This window comes from Crinia signifera, chromosome 5 (assembly GCF_055691185.1).
Source record: "Crinia signifera chromosome 5, ASM5569118v1, whole genome shotgun sequence".
NCBI classification, from domain to species: Eukaryota; Metazoa; Chordata; class Amphibia; order Anura; family Myobatrachidae; genus Crinia; species Crinia signifera.
This window is the reverse complement of record NC_139221.1, coordinates 193,323,699-193,344,001: the sequence shown is the minus strand read 5'-3', so window position 1 is coordinate 193,344,001 and position 20,303 is coordinate 193,323,699. Positions and strand designations below refer to the sequence as shown.

Below are 20,303 nucleotides of genomic sequence, written 5' to 3'. Positions count from 1 at the left end.
TTTGGCATCTGTGGACATTCAGGATGCATATCTGCATATACCCCAATGCAAAGAACATCAGTCCTTACTTCGCTTTGCGATAGGGGAGACCCATTTACAGTTCCAGGCCCTACCCTTTGGTCTGGCTACAGCACCAAGGGTATTCACAAAGGTGATGGCTGTCATGGCAGCGTCACTCAGGTTGAGGGGGATAGTGATTATCCCCTACTTAGACGTTCTGCTATTCAAAGCAGAGTCAAAGGAAAAATTACAGGAACATCTATCAGTGGCGACACAGTTCTTGCAGGACATGGGATGGGTGCTCAATATGCCCAAGTCCAATTTAATTCCCTCACAGAGATTGATGTTTCTGGGAGTAATCCTATACACCCATTTACACCGGATATTCCTACCAGAGTCCAAAGCAAGGGACATCCGTCAGCTGGTATTACTGATACTGCAGGCATCAAGGCCTACAGTTTGGCAAGGGGTGAAGCTCCTCTGCAAAATGGTGGCGACTTTCGCGACACTTCAGTTTGCCAGGTTTCATTCCAGAACATTTCAATGGAACATCCTTTCCTGTTGGTCAGGGAATGTGAAAACCATGAAACAAGAAAGATTACTTCTCTCTCAGGAGACAAAGGAATCCTTACTCTGATGGACGGACATAGAGACATTGCAACTGAGGCGGTCACTTCGCTCTTGGGTCTGGGTGGTGATAACGACTGATGCCAGTCTCAGGGGTTGGGGGCGGTTGCCCTTCACCATCGGTTGCAGGGCCTGTGGTCCAAACAGGAATTCAGACTACCAATAAATATATTGGAACTTCAAGCAGTTTGGAAGACTCTCCAACAGGCCGAGGATTGTCTGAAGGGCTTTCTGATCAGAGTGCAGTTGGACAACGCCACGGCAGTGCCTTACCTGAATCATCAGGGCGCGACTTGCAGCAGGATGGTGATGCAGGAAGTCTCGCGGATCTTCAGCTCGGCAGAAATCAACATTCCGGTTCTGTCTGCTGTCTTCATTCCAGGGATCCGGAATGTAGAGGTGGATTTCGTCAGCAGGGAGGACCTGCTGGAGGGGGAATGGTCATTACATTCAGAGGTATTCCAGGAGATTGTGAGTCGCTGGGGGTTACCAGAAGTGGATCTAATGGCATCCAGGAACAATTGTCAGGTTCTCAACAAGTGCAGGCTATTCTGATTGCACTAGACTGGCGCAAGAGGTCATGGGTATTGGGACATTTTGAGTTTATCAGTGGAATCTTGGCCCCTTCCTCTTCGTCAGGACCTTTTTAAGACAAGGACCTCCTTACTAAAGAAGAAAGGATTGTCTGATTGCAGTGATCCAGACTATGCTTAGGGCTTGTAAACCAGTCTCTGTTGCTAATTATCATCGAGTCTGGAATATTTACATCAGGTGGTGTGAGAGCATCAGAAAGTGCACACCTCCAGTTCAAGGTGTCTAGATTGTTAGATATCCTTCAGGATGGTTTCTCAACTGGTTTGGGATTACAGTCTCTAAAAGTACAGCTTTCTGCTCTGTCCATTTTCTTCCAGAAAAGGATAGCCTTTTTACCCGAGGTTCAGACCTTTTTGCAGGGTGTTACCAGGTTAAAGCCTCCATCATAGGCAGCTGGTGGCGCCTTGGGATTTATTGTTGGTTCTGTCAGTGTTGCAGAATCCTCCTTTTGAACCGTTAAGGTTGGCTGACCTTAAATATGTTTCTTGGAAATTGACTTTTTTGTTAGCCATTGCCTCGGCTAGACGTGTATCGGAGTTGGGAGCTTTGTCCTGTAAATATCCACATTTTATTTTTCATGAAGATAGGGCTCTGCTTCGAACAGTACTGTACCTAAGTTTTTGCAAACAAAGTGGTTTCTTCCTTTCATTTAAACCACGATATTGTTCTCCCAGTGTTTTCCCCTCCAGAAGGGGTAAAAAATTGGGACAAATTAAGGAAGTTGGACGTAGTTCGCACTCTGCAATTTTGTGTGGAAAGGGTAAAGGAAATCTGCAAAACAGATCTGTTGTTGGTCTTGTATGATGTTCATAAGAGAGGATGGCCTGCTTCTAAGCAGACTATTGCCAGGTGGTTAAGGTCAGTAATTGCCTTTGCTTACACCAGGGTAGGTAGACCTGTTCCTTCTCGAATGAATGCACATACTGTACCACCAGGTCAGTTGCTTCCTCTTGGGCTGTGCGTCATGGGGCTACAGCGGAGCAGTTGTGCAGGGCTGCCACTTGGTCCTCTGTTCACACCTTTACCTTTACAGGTTCCATGAGTTTGCGTTGGAGGATGCTTCATTCGGACGGGCAGTGATGAGAACTGGTGGTCTGAGCGTACCCTCCCAAAGGACTGGCTCGTGAACGTTCCAAGGTTAGCTGTGTCACCGGGATTGACAAAAGAGAAAAGGGGATTTTTGTAAGAACTTACCATTCGAACCCCTTTCTCTGAGTCCATCCCGGTGACACAGCGATCCCTCCCTTATGCTCAGTAAGTCATAACGTTCATGTGTGTCATGTTATGGTTATATGATTGTGCATATAAGATGTCGGGCATTGTACTGAGTTGTGTATCCTAATGTGCTTTTCAAGTTGAACTGAGGCATGATGGGATGCAGAAGGGAGGAGCCTGCGTCCAGAGGAAAGCTTTCCAGTAGAGGTGCCTTGGCTCCTGCGGACCCTCCTACATCCCAAGGTTAGCTGTGTCACCGGGATGGACTCAGAGAAAGGGGTTTGAACGGTAAGTTCTTACAAAAAATCCCCTTTTTACTGACTGAAAATTACTTTGAATATTGTCTGAATTTTCTTAATTGTAAAACTAATTTTTGGTGGATCCAAAAGGCAGTGCCCCGACCATTAATACCAGATAAATTGAAGTTCAACTATAATTTTTTTTCAACATAGCCCATTTACTTCAGTACACTACTTCCATTGATACTCCAACCTCTTGATTCCGTTCAGAAAAAAGTCCTCAAACCAGTCCTGTACAGCAGTCATGACCTCACCATCATCATCATCAGAAGCAATAGTCTTCCCACCATTGAGCTTTGGCAAGGAAGGTCATGGCTAAGCAGAAATGTCTGGTGAATTGGGGGGATGGTAAACCAACTAGAATCCTGCAGCTTCAGTTACATCCATAGGAATGTGACTTAAGGTGGTGCGCTGTCTTGGTGGAACAAGACCCCAAGTCTGTTTCCCCCACCTCTTCTCCTTATTTGCCTTGTGAACTTTATTATTTATTTATTATCAGTTTCTTATATGGGACAGTACGGATGGTGTAATGGTTAGCATTACTGCCTCACAACGCTGAATTCATGGGTTCGATTCCCACCATGGCTCTAACTGTGTGGAGTTTGTATATTCTCCCAGTACTTGCATGGTTTTCCTCCGGGTATTCCGGTTTCCTCCCACAAGCCAAAAATATACTGGTAGGGTAATTGGCTCCCAACAAAATTAACCCTAGAATGTCTGTGTGTGCATGTACATGTGTCAGGGAACATAGATTGTATGCTCCACTGGGGCAGGGACTGATGTGAATGTTCAACTATACTCTGTAAAGCACTGCATAATATGTATGCACTATATAAAAAACTGTTCATAAATAAATAAATTGTATAGCGCACACATATTCTGCAGCACTTTACAGAGAATATTTGAACATTCATATCAGTCCCTGACCCAGTGGAGCGTACAAACTATATTCCCTACCACATGTACACGCACACAGAAATTCTAGGGTTAATTTTGTTAGGAGCCAATTAACCTACCAGTATATTTTTGGAATGTGGGAAGAAACAGGAGTACCAAGAGGAAACCCACGCAAGTATCGGGAGAATATACAAACTCTGCACAGTTAGTGCCATGGTGGGAATTGAACCCATGACCTCAGTGCTGTGAGGCAGTAATGCTAACCATTACACCATCTGTACTGCCCCGACTTTTTGAATCTGTTGTGTATAGTTTCCACAGTTTATAGTGGCTCCATGATCCAAATAATCAACAAACCTAATTCCATCTGGATTCCAAAAAACCAAGGCCATGGTTTTGTAGACCAATGGCTCAACCTGGAATTTCTTTGGTGGAGGCAAGGTAGAGTGTTGTTTCTAATGTATGCTCTTTCTTTTTATCTCTGGATCAAAATGATGAACCCATGACTCATCCATTGTCAAGCATTGTTTCAAAACCTGGTTAGATTTGCCTGATAGGTGGCCAAAAGATACTCCCAACATACAGCCTCGTTTCCTTTCAATCAGATGTCAACATTCTCAGAACCCATCTTGATGACAACTTGTGCAACCTCAATTTATTTAGTCAAATATGGATTTAATTTGGGTAGAGGAGATGCCAGTTACCTTTCTAAATGTCAAATGGTCGGTTATCGGTCAGCCATGAAGTCCTCACTTCTACAGTTCTTCCACTTCTGGCACCATCTTTACATGACTGCTTCCACATCTGAATTCATGGCACTGCTTTTTTGCTGCACTATATGGTGGAGCAAATACCCCTAATGTGTTTTGCAAGTCTGTATGAATTTCAGTAGGCGCCATTTTCATTTGCAGATATTTAATGATGGCTCAACTGGGTATTCTCTATCTTTCAACTTTTAGTGATGTTCTCTTTTTTTTTACAATCTTATTTATTCCTTCATTTAAATTCACATTTAAAACCTTGAAATTAATTTCCTTAATGAGTTTAACTTTAAAGTGAATGCAGTGACAAACCTGGAGTACAGGGTGCCAGCAGTTGGAATGCAGATGCCAGTATCCTAACTTACGACCACAAGACTGACGTTTATGTGGTTGGCAATGCCAGAATACCGACTACCAGCATCCGAGTCTTAAGTATGCCGGGGTGGGCTGGGGGGGGGGGGGGGGGGGGGCTGGGCTTTAAGGTTTAGGAACTAATGGAGATCATGTGATGAAACGGGTGAAGGGGGCTTTAGGCTTAGGTTGTGAGGTAAGTAGGGTATGGCTAGGCCCTAGTGATGAGGATTTGGGTTAGAATGCAGGTTAGAAAGGGCAAAGATAAGTAAAATGACTGGACCCATTCTGGAATTCCATCCTATTGTATCCTGGCGTTGGTATTATGTGTATGGCCACAAGGGATGTGGCACACCTCCAATGTTACATGGTCACACTCAGTGTGCAGTGTGACAAAGCCACTTTATATTTTTGGTATCTCTCTTCTGAATTCTAAATAAGAAATATTTGGAAGTAATGCATATGTTGCTACATTTAATATTATACAGTCTTGCAAGGACCAGAAAACCTAACTTATTTTATTAGTTAACCCTTTGAGTCACAACATCTGTACGAGAGGCTCAAAATTCTGCTAAAAAATGCCAGCGTCACTCACTTATATTCACATAAAAATGTTGTTTGAAAAATATTATATTTCCTATAGATGTTACACATTACATGTTAGACATTACACATCATTATGATTAATGAAAATATTTGCTTAGCAATTTTCACACCTATTTTGACAAATTACCTTGGCACTCTAAGGGTTAAATTAGTAAGTAGTATTGATGTTAAGTAAAAATTACTTTTTAAGGATGTTTATTCCTCACTGTATATATTTCCCTAATCTCACCAATAGGTGAAGTAAACAACCTAGATTAGTGGTTCCCAAACTGTGTGCCTAGGCACCCTGAGTTGCCCCGAAGATGTTGCCTAGGAGCCTCGATTAGTAATCCCGAAACAATCAAATTATTTATAGTTAAACTCACATACTGTAGGCACAGACCAGTGGTGGTGGCTGCTAGTCAGAAAACATATGGGCAATCAGAAGTGCAACTGTACACCACCACATAAATGTACCTAAGGTCTACATGACCATGACATTCCAGTAGGGACAAAATTATCTCTCTTAATTTGATTGCCACTTGCCTGTTTGAACTAGTTAATAAGAAAGGTGTTTCCACAAAAGTGATGGCAATTTTAAATGACAGTAGTGGTTGAAAGTTTATGTACCTTTTCACAGCTCTCTATATTTCTGCTAAAAGTTAGCCTATATTTATCTCAGATTTACTAAAAAGTCCTAAAAGTATATAAAGAAGAAAAAATTAGTGGTGCTAATTTTTTTTTATTGGAGAATATAATCCAATATGACACGTCTGTGAGCAGTGGCGTAACTATAGCTCCGCAGCCCCCGCGGTGGCGGGGGGGCGCAGAGAAATTGGGGGCGCCGCCGGGGGGCTGCGGGGCTTTAGTTACCCGCAGTCTGCGTCTCGCCCGGCTCTCTGTCGGGACCTTCCTGACGTCACGGTCCCGGCCGGCTCCTGCTGCAATGAAAACTGACAATTAGAAAATGGCTGCCCCCATACTGCAGACAGTTTTCTGTCTGCAGTATGGGGGCAGCCATTTTCTAAGAGTCCGTTTTCATTGTAGCAGCAGGAGCCGTCCGGGACCGTGACGTCAGGAAGGTCCCGACAGAGAGCCGGGCGAGACGCAGACCACGGGTAAGAAGAGGGGGCAGGTTAGGTGCTGCGGGGGGGCGCCCCCCCACGTGCGGCGGGGGGGGGGGCGCTAAATAGTTAGTTAAGCCCCTGTCTGTGAGTGACAAAGATGTGTGAAACTTTGCTTTCAGTGTGTGATATGTGCATCAATAACTGCTTCTAAAATAACAGTAGTCCTAAACATTGGCCTGGGGGTATTTTACCCCATTTTTAAATGGGTATGGATCGACTTTCGGTTCCGGGTGCAATGGAGTAGCAGCCAGCTCCAATGCTCTGCCCCAGCCCGACTGATCAAGTCACTTTACAAGGCTTCTTAGCCTCTCTACCCCACAGAATCCCTCTTCGGAGGCTCTGCTACACCCTAGCAGTAGCCCCGACTGACAAAGCGAGAGAACCCCTCAAGTTATGGTGCTGATGTCGCCCGCGGTCTACAGTATCTGACCTGCAACAGTCACGCCGGAGAATACGCTGCCGCTCTCCCTGGTGTTAGCGGCTGCTGCTCACAGAACAGGGACCGACTAACTCCTGGACACCCTTCCTGCGCCTCACCCCCCTACTGACACCACCGGAGACTGATCGACAGCGGCGCTTCGTGCAGAGATGTGCTTGGCGCACTACTGCCCCCAGGCAACCGCTCACTTGCATCATTGTCGCACCCACCCCCGGCAACTCCGGTAAGCAGCGGCTCTGGTAAAGAGTCAATACACCCTCACTGCTTCCCTCCCCCACAGGCTCCTACGCCGAAAGGATAGAGGCTGATATATACTGGCAAGCTGCTCTGGTGCAGTACTGCTCCCAGACCAGACGTTTGGCCACATCTCTAAATTAACCACTGCGGAGCAACCCAGGCTCAGACTATCGCCTGATAGGCAAACTAGAATCCACATATATATATTTACCTGTGGACTCAAAGATCCTGAGGCCTAATTGTTCAAGGGGACAAACACACCATTGCACTCAGACTCTTCTCACCACCAAAGTCCCCCCCCCCCCCCCGTCCCCCCCAGGCTTTAAGGGCGCTCATCTATATTGCCCTGCGGTTACCCTGCTTTCAGTCCCCAATTTGAGACACAGATGGAAGGTCCTCCCTAATATCTTTAAATAGCGGCAATATTCAAAGACGCAGAACCCAGACACCCTTTGGGAACCTGGCAACAGGTTTAAAGAATTGCGACACCTCGCCATATTGACACTTAAGCGCTCTGAGGCCTGAAAAGGCGCCCTCCACCTCCTGCCTATCTGCCAATGCCCTGCCTCGACCCTGGCGGGTACCTCAACATTCCAAGGTCATATATACGCCCTTTCCATCTACCTCCTGAATACCATCACACCACCCTCCAACGCCCACACTCTGGTGAAGCTTCTAAAAGACTCTGCTCTTTTGTATACGCTCTTGTAAGCAATACTCCCACAAGGCAAAGGGTTGAGCTACCCCCCCCCCCCCTCAGTCCCATTTTTTTTCCATAATCCAGGGAGCCCACAGATACTCTTCTCTCGGGACAGCCATCTAATTTGATATACTGGGTCCATATAACCATTTCTCCTTTCTTATGCTTAAAACTCTCCCTTTCCAATACTAAAGCACCAACGTTTGGATAAGGAGCTATCTCTTTCTGGGTTCAAACCTCGTTTCACCTAACGGATTACCTCTGCAGCAATCAGCTGGTGACGATGGATAAATTCATCACTTCAAAGCAACCCCAACGTTCTGCACAGCAAACCAAGTAAAAAGGGGAATCATTCCCCCCCTCGGATGAGGACACAGAAACTACAGATACATCCCCTTCTTCAAAGAAAACAACTACAATCTCCCTGGATGCAGACTCTGACACTCAAAGGGTAAAGACCTTGTCGCCGCCATTACCTCCACGATGGGGCCGCTTCTGAATAAAGCGGTACGGGACATAAAAACTCAACTCTAACAACTGAGCCTCAGAGTAGACAATACCGAGAACAGAATTGGAGCTCTTGCCCAAAACATGGCAGACGCACAATGTGAAATCAAGAGGCTTGAGAAAGCGAATTACTCTCTGATAAACAAAATGGAAGAAATCGAAAACCGTTCTAGACGTAACAACCTACGAATTGTGGGCCTCCCCGAAACCCTGAAAGGTTCTTCCCTGGATCATTTAGTAAAAAACCACGCTACCACAATTACTGGACATCCAAGAAGCTTGTTCAACCATGGTAATCGAAAGAGCCCATAGAATTGGCCCCCCGCCTCGTCCCCATGATACACGCCCTAGGGTGACTATCTTTAAATGTCTGAGCTACACCCATAAGATGGAAATATGGGATGCCTCAAGGAAACAACCCCTGTTGAAATGGGAAGGAAAGACTATTCGAATTTTCCAGGACTTCTCCGCCAAGGTGACCAAAGCCCGCAGAGCTTTCTCCCCAATCTGCAGTCGCCTGATCACCGATAAAAATAAATTTGCCCTCATCTATCCGGCGAAACTTCGAATTTTTCATAAAGACACTCAATATGACTTTACCTCGCCAGCAGAAGCAGCCGAATACCTCCGCAAACGAGATCTACAAGTCGACCAGGACATCACAGATAAGAACTAACCAGTAGCTTAAAATATGACAAAACCCTGTCGCCTACACTAGAGATATCCAGTTAGTCATATTATACAGTTTGTCATATTCAAACTCCTTCCCCTTTTCTACTAAGGGTACATCACTTCCCATTCGGTCGGGCCCGGAGTGAGCCTAGCTCTGGATATGTTCTTTCTTAGTTAATATCTTTACAATGCTAGTATTATACTGGTGTGACGGAAGTCACTTGGTTTCTAACACGGCAAAGTTGGGATTTGGATCATCTCAACATAATGTTTGTGCTATACTTCTTGTTTATTTTGTTATTCTGTTGATGTATGTTGTCTCCCCCTCCCCTCTTGTTTCTCTCCTATTTCATACCATTGCCACGGGTAGCATTACAACCTTCCGATTGAGTTGCAAGTCTCTAGATATAGATACACCTCTCCCGATATGTCAACATGACGGAACTTAAAATAGGCTCCTTTAACGTGGGGGGTTTTAACTCCCCAGCAAAAAGGATAGTATTAGTGTATAGCAACAAATTAAAACTTGACATGCTTTTTCTGCAGGAAACGTATTTAATCCACGCAGAAGTTTTGAAACTACAGATGCTGGGATGGAGTCTAATTGCCTCCACCTCTTATACCTCCAAATCTAGGGGAGTAGTCATCTTAATAAAAAGGTCCATCCCATATGATTTACTCAAAACTACTTCAGACTTTGAGGGTAAATTTGTGATAGCGCATGTTTCACTCCAATCAAAAAATTACACATTATGTAATGTATACGCCCCCACATCTTATAATAAAGGATTTTTTACCCAGCTACTAAGAGAGCTAACCCCATACAATGATTCCTCCTTAGTAGTGTGTGGCGACTTTAATTTAGTTTCTGATCTTACTTTAGATAGATCCTCTAGGTCTAAGCGTGCTGCCTCCTTGCCTGGCTTAGGGATTCCCCAGCTAGCGGATCACCTGAGATTGGTTGATGTATGGAGAACGTTCAACCCTACTTCTAGAAAATACACGTGTATGTCCAAAGCACATCACACGTTTTCTAGAATTGACTATATTCTTATTTCTGAGGCCTTGCTTGCAGGGATATCCACGGCAGAAATTGAACCGATCACAATATCAGACCACTCGTTACAATAAGTTAAAATCCACCTGACAGATGGGACGTCCCACAACAAAATTTGGAGATTCCCCACCCACCTTCTAGCTTCTAACGACTTTAAACAGATGCTGAGGGTCAGCGGGGAAGACTTTTATTCCAACAATCGGTCACATGCTGCCAGCAACCCACCCCTTTTCTGGCAAACAGCCAAGTCCGTCCTGCGGGGAAACATCCTCTCGTACACAACAAGACTTAACAAATCCTATGCATCCACATTCCTTAACCTCCAGAAAGCTCTTACCCACGCATATACCCAATATCAACGGCACCATACTCCGACCAACAAATATAGGTACAATATAGCAAATACTCATTTCAATGAATACCTTCACACAGGCGGGAACAAAAGTCTTTATAGTATAAACTTTCGCTACCACCGCTTCGGGAATAAGACAGGAAAGCTTGTTACCAACATGCTTCATGGAACCCGACCTTCGGCCATTGTTCACCCCTTAAAACTCCCAAATGGCAACTATACATTTTCAAATGTACAAATATCTCACACCATGATGGAGTTTTACTCATACCTATACTCGCTCCCGTAACAAAAACCCATGACAGCTTCTAAACCCCCTCAGAGTACTCCCCCCAATTGGGAGACCCTCCTTTTCCCCACTTTAACAAAAGAAATAAAAAAAGAAAAAACAGCACATCTCACAGCTCCTATAACTCCCGAAGAAGTCTTAAACACTATTAAGGCACTAAAGCAAGGAAAAGCCCCAGGCCCTGATGGCTATGGAAGTAACTTTTATAAATTCATGTCACAGTATATACTAGAAACCCTTACTAATTTCTTCAATACTATGTTACAAACTGAGTCCCCCCCCCCCCCCCTCCACTTTAATGCGGCCTATATCAAAATTCTCCCTAAACAGGGACGAGACCTTTCTTTGCCAGGGTCTTATAGGCCTATCTCATTGCTTAATTCGGACTATAAGATCCTGGCGAAAATACTGACAAACCGACTTAAGGAAATTATGCCTGATATCATTCACCCCGACCAGACCGGTTTCATCGCTGGTCGACATTCAGTCCTTAATGTCAGGAAGGTCATTGCGGCGGTTCAACATCTTCAAAAAGGGAAAGGCCTGTATCCCTTGACGCAGAAAAGGCCTTCGACCTTGTTTTATGGCCTCATTTATATAAAACGATGGAAAGGTTTGGTATCCCCTCTAAATTTATTTCAATTTATAAATATCCTATACTCAGCACCCACATCCCAAATTACGTGCAATGGGCACCTATTAGAATATTTCAACCTATACAGAGGCACCAGGCAGGGATGCCCTTTATGCCCCTTGCTTTTTGCTATAGCCATTGAACCACTGGCGATGATGTTAAGACACGCCCCCGATTTTCAGGGAATTAAGATAGCTGGATATGAGATCAAAGTATCTCTTTTTGCAAATGACATGCTGCTATATGTCTCTAGCCCCATTACATCTATTCCCGTGATACTCTCAATAATTGAGGGTTTCGGCATTGAATCAGGCTACAAAGTTAATCTGGACAAATCCGAAATTATGTTACTAGGTAAATACACCATTGACCCATCTACGTCACCCATTCTATCTCAACTAAAAACTAAAGCGACCCAGATAAAATATTTAGGGGTGCAAATTCCGAACACAACTGAACACCTATACAAACTGAATTTCACACCCACCATCAACAAACTGATTAGCCTGATGAACGCTTGGAACACCTTCCCTCTCTCACTCTTAGGTAGAGCTGCAGCAGTTAAAACTGTGATATTTCCCAAACTCTTCTATGCACTTCAAATGCTTCCCATAGCTATTCAACATACTGATCTTAAAACAATAACTTCTGCTATTTCCAAATTTCTATGGAAAGGACAACGAGCCAGGATTGCCATCTCAAAGTTAACACTCCCTAGATTCCAAGGAGGCCTTGGTATACCTGACTTTGATCTCTACTCCAAGTCTATATTTTTCAGATATGCGAGTGATTGGATGTTAGGAAGTTCCACTTACACAGATGCAGCATTAGACAGAGCAGTTTTCGACCCCTTTTCCCCCTCCGCTCTATTACATATGAGACCTTCAGACATTCCCTCGGAGATATATTCCAATGTCTTATTCAAAGACACTTATAATAACTGGGTAGGGATGAACAAACTATTCAACCGTGACTATCACTCCTCGCCTTATATAACACTTTGGGGAAATCCAGATTTTAGCCCATCTTTAACTAATCCTTCCTTTAGGAGCTGACGTGCGGCTGGCGTGGACCTGGCAAGCGAAGTTTTCGATCCAGGGGGTCAAATCCTCTCATGTGCAGACCTTCATAAGGAATATTCCCTCCCTAATGATACCTTCTACTTATATTTACAGGCAAGGCATTATGTCCAGACACTAAATATGGGCTCCCTGCTGGGCAAGGAGGCACATGTTATTTCTAACATTCTTCGAAAACGAAGCACCATAGATTACAATATACCAATAAATCTAGACCCCTTTTGCAGGACCTTAAATTGAAATGGAGAGCAGATATTCCAGAACCTGATAAAATATCCCCAACCATAATAGACCATTACGGTAGATGCTATCGCTATCTAACTTCCGCCTATTTACAGGAAGCTTTACATAGAGCCTTCATTGCTCCTGCTCAACGCAAATTTATGACTCCTGTAGGCTCTGACTCCGGTGAATGTATTAAATGCAAAATGACAAATGCCAAATACTTTCACTGCTTCTGGGAGTGTTCCAAGATACGCAGGTTTTGGGCAAAGGTTATAGCCTATGTCAACCAGGTATTGGAGACGTCTGTTCTTCCCACCCCTGAAGCTTGTCTGCTTTTTGATTTTAACTCTTGGAATTTACGCCCCATACACCCAGACGTGTCCCTTTCTTGGTGATAACATTGACCTTGGCTAAAAAGATAATTCTGGTCCATTGGTCCAAAAAATCGTCACCTACTATTCGAGAACTGTTAAATAAGCTCTTACAACTGCTATATTTTGAGTTGAAGTCCCTTATGCTGAATGAAGCTGTGTCAACAAAATCCTTCCACAATAAGAGGGACACTTTCATTCAGTCTATGGATGACAATTCACAAAAAATCATTCAGGGTTTCTTTGGGAAAAAGGAATGGTCAAGGGTTTGCCCACATCTTGCTCTCACAATTTCGCCTCCTACGCAACGGTAAATTGCAAACATTATAAAATAAAAAATGGGAGACTATGACAAGTATTGCTCCTAATCTTGATATCCCTTAATGCCTTTGGGTGATTAGCTCTTACACACTCTATTCTACTATTACACAAGTATGCATATGTCTAGATAATGTCCTCGTGCTTCTTACCTATTCTAATTAACTATTACTTAAGATTGCAATTGACGCTGCTGCTTTCCTCATGCCTTCAGTCATGACAAAACTGTTTATTGCTTTATTGTTTTTATATGCTTCCTGCTACCCTAAGATAAGAAAGCAAATATAAACATAAATATCTACACCCCCTCCCCCCCCCTACCAAAACCCCCAAGCTATACCCCTATGTGTCTTGTCTTTTGTCTGAATAATAATAATGCATTTGTATGTGAATTCATCGCTACCAGAAACTTGTTGTACTGTTTGGAATATACGTATTGTACGAATTTGCATGCAAAGAACAAAACAAACGAAAAAGTTTTTTCTTACTCTTATGTATGTTTGTTGTTCATTGAAAAATTATTCAATAAAAAGATTTAATAAAAAATAATGGGTATGGATCGTTACGTACAGTAGGTCAACAGTCATTAGGTCGACCACTATTGATTGGATGACAGGCAATAGGTTGATATGCATTAGGTAGACATGGTCAAAAGGTTGACATAAGTTTTTTAGGGGCCCATTTATTAACATTATTTTTACTAAATTAATGCCATAAGGGTGTTTTCGCACACTTTTCACATTTTTTTAGTTTCACTTATATGTATTAACTTTGAATTGTAAGCACAAATTTTTACCCTTAAAGGTTATTATCGCAAATCTTTGGTAAGTAGATCGCATTTCACATAAATATAATGGAGCATGTGATTCAGGGACGTGCAGTCAGGGGAGGCAGGGGAGGCAGTGCCTACCCTGTCATTAATGATTAATAAAATAATACAAAGAAAATACTTATGACACATATTATGTGTCATAAGTATATGCTTTATATTATAATAATAATAATTTTTCCCTTTTTTTTTCTTCTTCTAATTGGTTATGGAGGCACCAAGAGCGGTGCCTCCGGGTGTCAATGGTAAAGTTTCTGAACTATAGGGCGGGCGAAGTAGCATGCTGTTAATGCTCATTAGAAAAAGCATTACAGGCGGCACTTATAGCAGTGCCTCAGTGACAGTCAGGGACATGCTTTCTGTTTCTGGCTATATGAAAGCACGCCCCTGTCACTGAGGCAGATGTGATTGGGCACAGTGGCAGAAACAGAAAGCATGTCTCTGACTGTCACTAAGGCACTTCTTCAATAGGTGTTGTTATCTGCCCCCCCCACCCCACCCCCTAAAGCCCCAGCCTCGGCTCCAGAAATACTCATTGGGAGAATGACTAGACAGACCCCCCTCTCCCCCGGCGCTGGCTCCAGCGCTGAATGTAAGACCAGCGGGGGGAATAACTTGGTGCCTACCGCCCAGCGCCATCCCGAGCGAGACACCAGCGGCTCCCTGTCTTCCCCGATGCTGGCCCCAGCTCCAGCGGCTCCAACACTGAATGTGCTCAGCAGCACTGATCAGCGCTGAATATGACACCAGCGACTCCCCCTCTCCCCCGGCGCCGACCCAGCTCCAGTGGCTCAGTGACTTGGTCTTGGTGGCTTCCGCCTAGGATGGCCAATCCCGGGATCGGCGGGATCCCAGGATTTGATAATTACGCCACCTTTTTAAAGGCGTTGTGCAGAAGCAATTTGCTATAAGCCTGTCTTAGAAGCCTGTTATAGCAGCTCTCTCCCCCTCCTCTCTCCCCTTTTGTGTTTGCAATACCCAGTGGAATAGATAGATACCTTTCATTAGTTTTAGTTTAGTGTAAGCAGTCCACTAGAGAGCCATGAAGCTTTGTATCTCCCCGTCGGCTGCCGGACGGGGTCCCGACAGTCATTAACCCGACGTCGGGATCCCGACTGTTAAAACACTGACGGCCGGGTTCCCGACGGCCGTCTGCAATTTTCCCTCGTGGAGGTCCACGACCGCCATAGAGGGAGAATAGAATAGGTGGCGAGCATAGCTCGCCACCGTGCCCGCAGCGTGGCGAGCGCAGCGAGTCCGCAAGGGGCTTTGTTGTGCTGGCCACGCTGTCTGAGACCAGGCAGTCGGGATCCCGACGTCGGGATAATGACTGTCGGGATCCCGACTGTCGGTGAATCATACCACACCCCTCTCCGTCCCCCCTCCCTCCCTGCCACTCGTCGCTGCTGCCAGGGACTGGAATATACAGCAGGACTTGGAGCACAGTGATTCTGCAATAAACGGGGACTTCTGTCTGTGCTCCGTGTCTTGCTGTATATTCCAGATCTCCGTCAGCAGCGACGAGGGGGAGGGAAGGGGGACGGGAAGAGACAGAGCTGACCTGCCCCAAAGTGTATTTTAATTTATAAAAAAATAAACAGAGGAGCATGGCACCTTCTTCTCGCTCCCTTGCAGCTGTCAACTCCTGCTGCTTACGGGCAGGTGATGCGGGGGAAGCCGGCTGCCCAGTGTGCAACTCTGTGGAGAACTAGAGAGCAGAAGCAGCAGCCCCGGGGGTGTCGGTGGCTGCTGCAGATTCGTGCAGTCAGGACAAGTAAATGGCATGGCAGTCCCAGGGGTGTCAGCGCTGCTGGGGACCCGTGTGCCAGCAACCATGGAGGACAGCCTCCTATCTTGTTTGGTCCCCCCTCTCTGTCCCATCAGTGTCCAGCATAAGCACAAGAGAACATCAAAGAAGAGAACCGCGGCTCTCTTCTTTGATGTTCTTTTGAATAGCGCATGCGCAGTACAATAAAAATGCGAGATAGACCCGCGATAAGGATTCGCTGGGACAGGGCTTTAACGCAAGCTCTGTCTTGGCACCCGAATTTTAATACATTTATGCGATAAAAGGCATTATCGCAATGCGAGTTTAGTCGTTATTTGTCTAAACACAATTAATTTGCTCATTTTTGATAAATGAGCCCCTTAGTGTTTTTTGGTGTCTGTCAACCTAGGTTGACATGGTATGTGTGCCATGCCCCCTCACATGGCTCACTGCGTTCGGCACACTACTATATTCCCCCTCCACGTCCACTGGGATGTCGACCTTTTGCTTGTGTTGACCATTTGACAGTGTCAACCTTTTTAAATACAAAACTGCTTTAACTCTTATGTTGGTATTTTCCTCCCATGATCTGCTTTCTTCCAGTCCTTCCACAACATTTTGATTGGATTAAGGTCAGGACTTGGCCACTCCAATACTTAAATATATATTTCTTTTAACAATTCTTTGGTTGAATGATTTTTGTGATTTGGGTCGTTGTTTTGATGCAGGACGCATGTTAACTTGACATGCAGCTCAGGAACAGATGTCCTGCTATTTTCCTTTTAGAATATTCTGGTATAATTCAGATTTCATTGACTTATCGATGATGGCAAGTTGTCCTGAGCCACATGCAGCAAAACAGGTGTAAACCATGATACCACCACCACAGTGTTTCACAGATGGTATAAGGTTTTTATTCTGGAATGCCGTTTTCTACCCTCTCCCAACAGAACACTTTTCATTTAAACCACAATTCTCTATTTTGGTTTAATTTGCCCACAAAAAAATTGTTCAATTAGTGTTTTGGCTTTTGCACAGGGGATCTTTAGAAAACTGCAGGCCGGGCACCCATATTCAGCAGTTCTGTTTAAAAAAAAAAAAAAAAACCTTAATGAACAATCATAAAGGTCCTGAACATTACTCTGGTTGCTCCTTTCTTTTTACACATATAGCAAAGAGAAAACAGAATATATATGGGACAGAAAAAAAATATTTGCCACATATCCCATAGCATGTGCAGGAAATAATATGTAATAAATTACTTTATAAATACAGTACTAGCTGGATATATATTTTTTTCCCTTTCCCATTAATCTGATGACTATCAGTGCATTTTAAGTTCCGTCATAAATTTACCAAAGGGTAATGTGTACTGGACACATAAATTGTATTCCAAAAATCCTCCTGCGAGCTTCAAAAAATAGGGGTGAAAAGCAACGTCCCTATCTTACAAGGAGCGTTCCTCTTCTCCGCCTTAAGATGACTTAATGTGTGGTAACCACTGTGTATCCGTATCTTCTAAATCACACTGGTGTATGACCCTGCACCACACTTCAAGATAGTGGAAAGGTATCATACATCCCTTGTAAGGGATTGGCGTCTCCTCTTCTCCGAGCGACAATGTGTTTCTCCAAATCACTGATTATTCAGACACTTTCCTTTCTCCATATTCTCCATAAATTTACCAGTAGGTTTTATGTAACTAGTGAATCCTTTAATACTTGGACATCAGTATTTTTCTCAGTCATTTTAAATGCTTTTAAGATATTACAGGGCTTTTCCAATAACATTTCTGCAATTTCTTCAGCAGCATGTCAAGACTTGGGTATTGTTTATTTTTGCAGAGATTATATACTAATGCAAATCTTATACCTATAAATGTAATTTTTGTTCAGTTATTGCATGCTATTCTTTTGGTTGGCAGCTGTTTAACTTTTATGTTTAACAGTTAAAGGCCCATACACACTAGATTTTAATTTCAAAAGACTTTGCCAAAATCTGCGATAGATTTATTTATCGCCAAAGTAGTGCGTACACACTGAGCTATTTTCCCCAAAGAGCAAGAGATTTTCAGGAGGTGAAAGACTTTGCAGAAAATCTTTCATTATAAAAGGCTATTTACATAATGGGCCCGGTTTGAATTCCATTGGTTCCATATTTACATTACTGGCAGCGACACGGGGGGGGATGCGGCCGCCAGCAAGTCGCTCCACAGGGGGGATGCGGCCGCCAGCAAGTCGCTCCACGGGGAAGGGGGGGTTGATGTGTGTGCAGCCACGCCGCTCCGACAGCGTGGCACGGTGCATGGTCCACGGGTGTGGGGGTGCGGGCGCCGGAGCAAGTCAGCGGTGGTGCAGTGTGGCTCAACTGGCTTTAGGGTGGGACGGGGTGCGGGTACCAGTCACCTTGCTCCACGCCACTGACCTGCTCCCAAGTGCTGCCCTCCAGTGGGCCGGCCTTGATTGCTTATGCAGTGGGCATATAAAAATATAAACATTGGTGGGCAGTGGTGCCAATAATATATACATTGCTGGTCTGTGCCAGCAATGTATATATGCACTGGCTTAAAAAAACACATTGGTGCCCAGTGGTGCCAGTGATATATACATTGCTGGCATGTGCCAGCAATGTATATATTACTGGCTTATATATATATATATATATATATATATATATATATATACATTGGTGCCCAGTGGTACCAGTAATATATAGATTGCTGGCATATGCCAGCAATCTATATATTACTTGCTTAAAAAATGCATTGGTGGCCAGTGGAGTTTATATGCTATATGCTACACTATGGAGCAGAGCAGCCAGCCGGGGGCCGGGCTGTGTGGCCTGTCCGGGGAGACGCAGCAGAGCAGATGAGCGGCAGAGTGGGCACGGCGGCGGGGTGAGTATATGCACCGGTGGGGGTGCGGGCGGCGGGGCGTGGGGGGAGGGTCATCCAGGGGAGGGAGCAGCCGGTCAGCTGGGCTGAAAGGCTCTGATCTTTCAGCCCGGCTGCCATACACACCTGGTGATGATGGCTCAAATATGAGCCATCATTGCCAGACGTGCTGGCGAAACCAGCAGACGGCCCACTTTGCTAGCGATGATGCGGGAGCGCGCATCATCGCTAGTCGGGCATCGGTGGACTATGCACACTTGCAGACTTTGAGCTGAAAATCGCTCAAAACAGCTGTTTTGAGTGATTTTCAGCTCAAAGTCTGCAAGTGTGTATGAGCCTTTAGGTTTATTATTTCTTTAACATGCACAACTTGCTAAGGAAAACAAATTGAAGAATGGAGGTTTGTTGAAATTGGGTGCAAATTAGGAATCAACTAACAATCCATTTATACGCCTTCACCCTTTACCTTAGAACAGGGCTGGGCAACACCGGCCCTCCAGATTTTAGTGAACTACACATCCCAGGATGCTTTGCATTAGTTTTGCTATGTGGCCATGCTGAAACTGATGCAAGGCATGCTGGGATGTGTAGTTCACTAACATCTGGTGGGCCGGTGTTGCCCAGCCCTGCCTTAGAATGTGGCAGGTGGAGGTGGCATGCTGGGCTTCTCAGACTCGGAATATTAAGTTTTACTCTGACATCATTTCCAACACCATACTCCCAACTTAACACTGACATCAAGTAGCAGCAGCCAACATCATCTTTACAAGTTAAAAAGCTCCTTTTGGTATGGAAACAGTTGCCGGCAGTCTGTATGTGTGTAGTTTAGCGGGGCATTAGAATAATTTGGAGTGACATTATGTAATTAAACCAATGTTTATATTGGCCTTTTGAAAGTCAACCATTTATCCCATATCCGGATAAAGTGCATTTTGTCCACTAGTTGGCAAGATTAAGGCAATTGCATTGAATTTCTGGGTATCTATTCATATGCAGTCAACATTTCCTTATTTTCAGTTCTCCAACCATGGCTGGTGGGTTGTTCTCTGTCAGTAAGAAATATTTTGAATACTTAGGATCTTATGATACTGGAATGGAAGTATGGGGTGGAGAAAACCTTGAATTTTCATTTCGGGTAAGTTTTATGTTTGTTTGTTTGTTTATTATCATATAAATGCTGCATGGCGATAAATAGTTGTTTCTAAAATTGTCAGCCTTCTTGACAGAAATCTATGACCAGTGAAAGAAAGTAATACCAGCCTGCATGATGTCCTTCCAATTTACTGTTACCTGCATTATTGTTTAGTACAGGGCTGGGCAACACCGGCCCTCCAGGTGTTAATGAACTACACATCCCAGGATGCTTTGCATTAGTTTTGCTATGTGGCCATGCTGAAACTGATGCAAGGCATGCTGGGATGTGTAGTTCATCAACATCTGGAGGGCCGGTGTTGCCCAGCCCTGGTTTAGTACAAAC

General features: G+C 44.4%; 1 protein-coding gene across 2 annotated transcripts in view; it reads left to right on the top strand.

Moving 5' to 3' along the window:
* Positions 1 to 20,303, top strand: part of GALNT12 (polypeptide N-acetylgalactosaminyltransferase 12) — a 170,887-nt gene that overhangs the window by 96,961 nt on the left and 53,623 nt on the right. For both annotated transcript variants that reach the window (XM_083188368.1, XM_083188367.1), the window contains exon 5: positions 19,844 to 19,961. In XM_083188368.1, the coding sequence (XP_083044494.1) occupies positions 19,844 to 19,961 (118 nt within the window). The remainder of the gene's footprint in view (positions 1 to 19,843; positions 19,962 to 20,303) is intronic.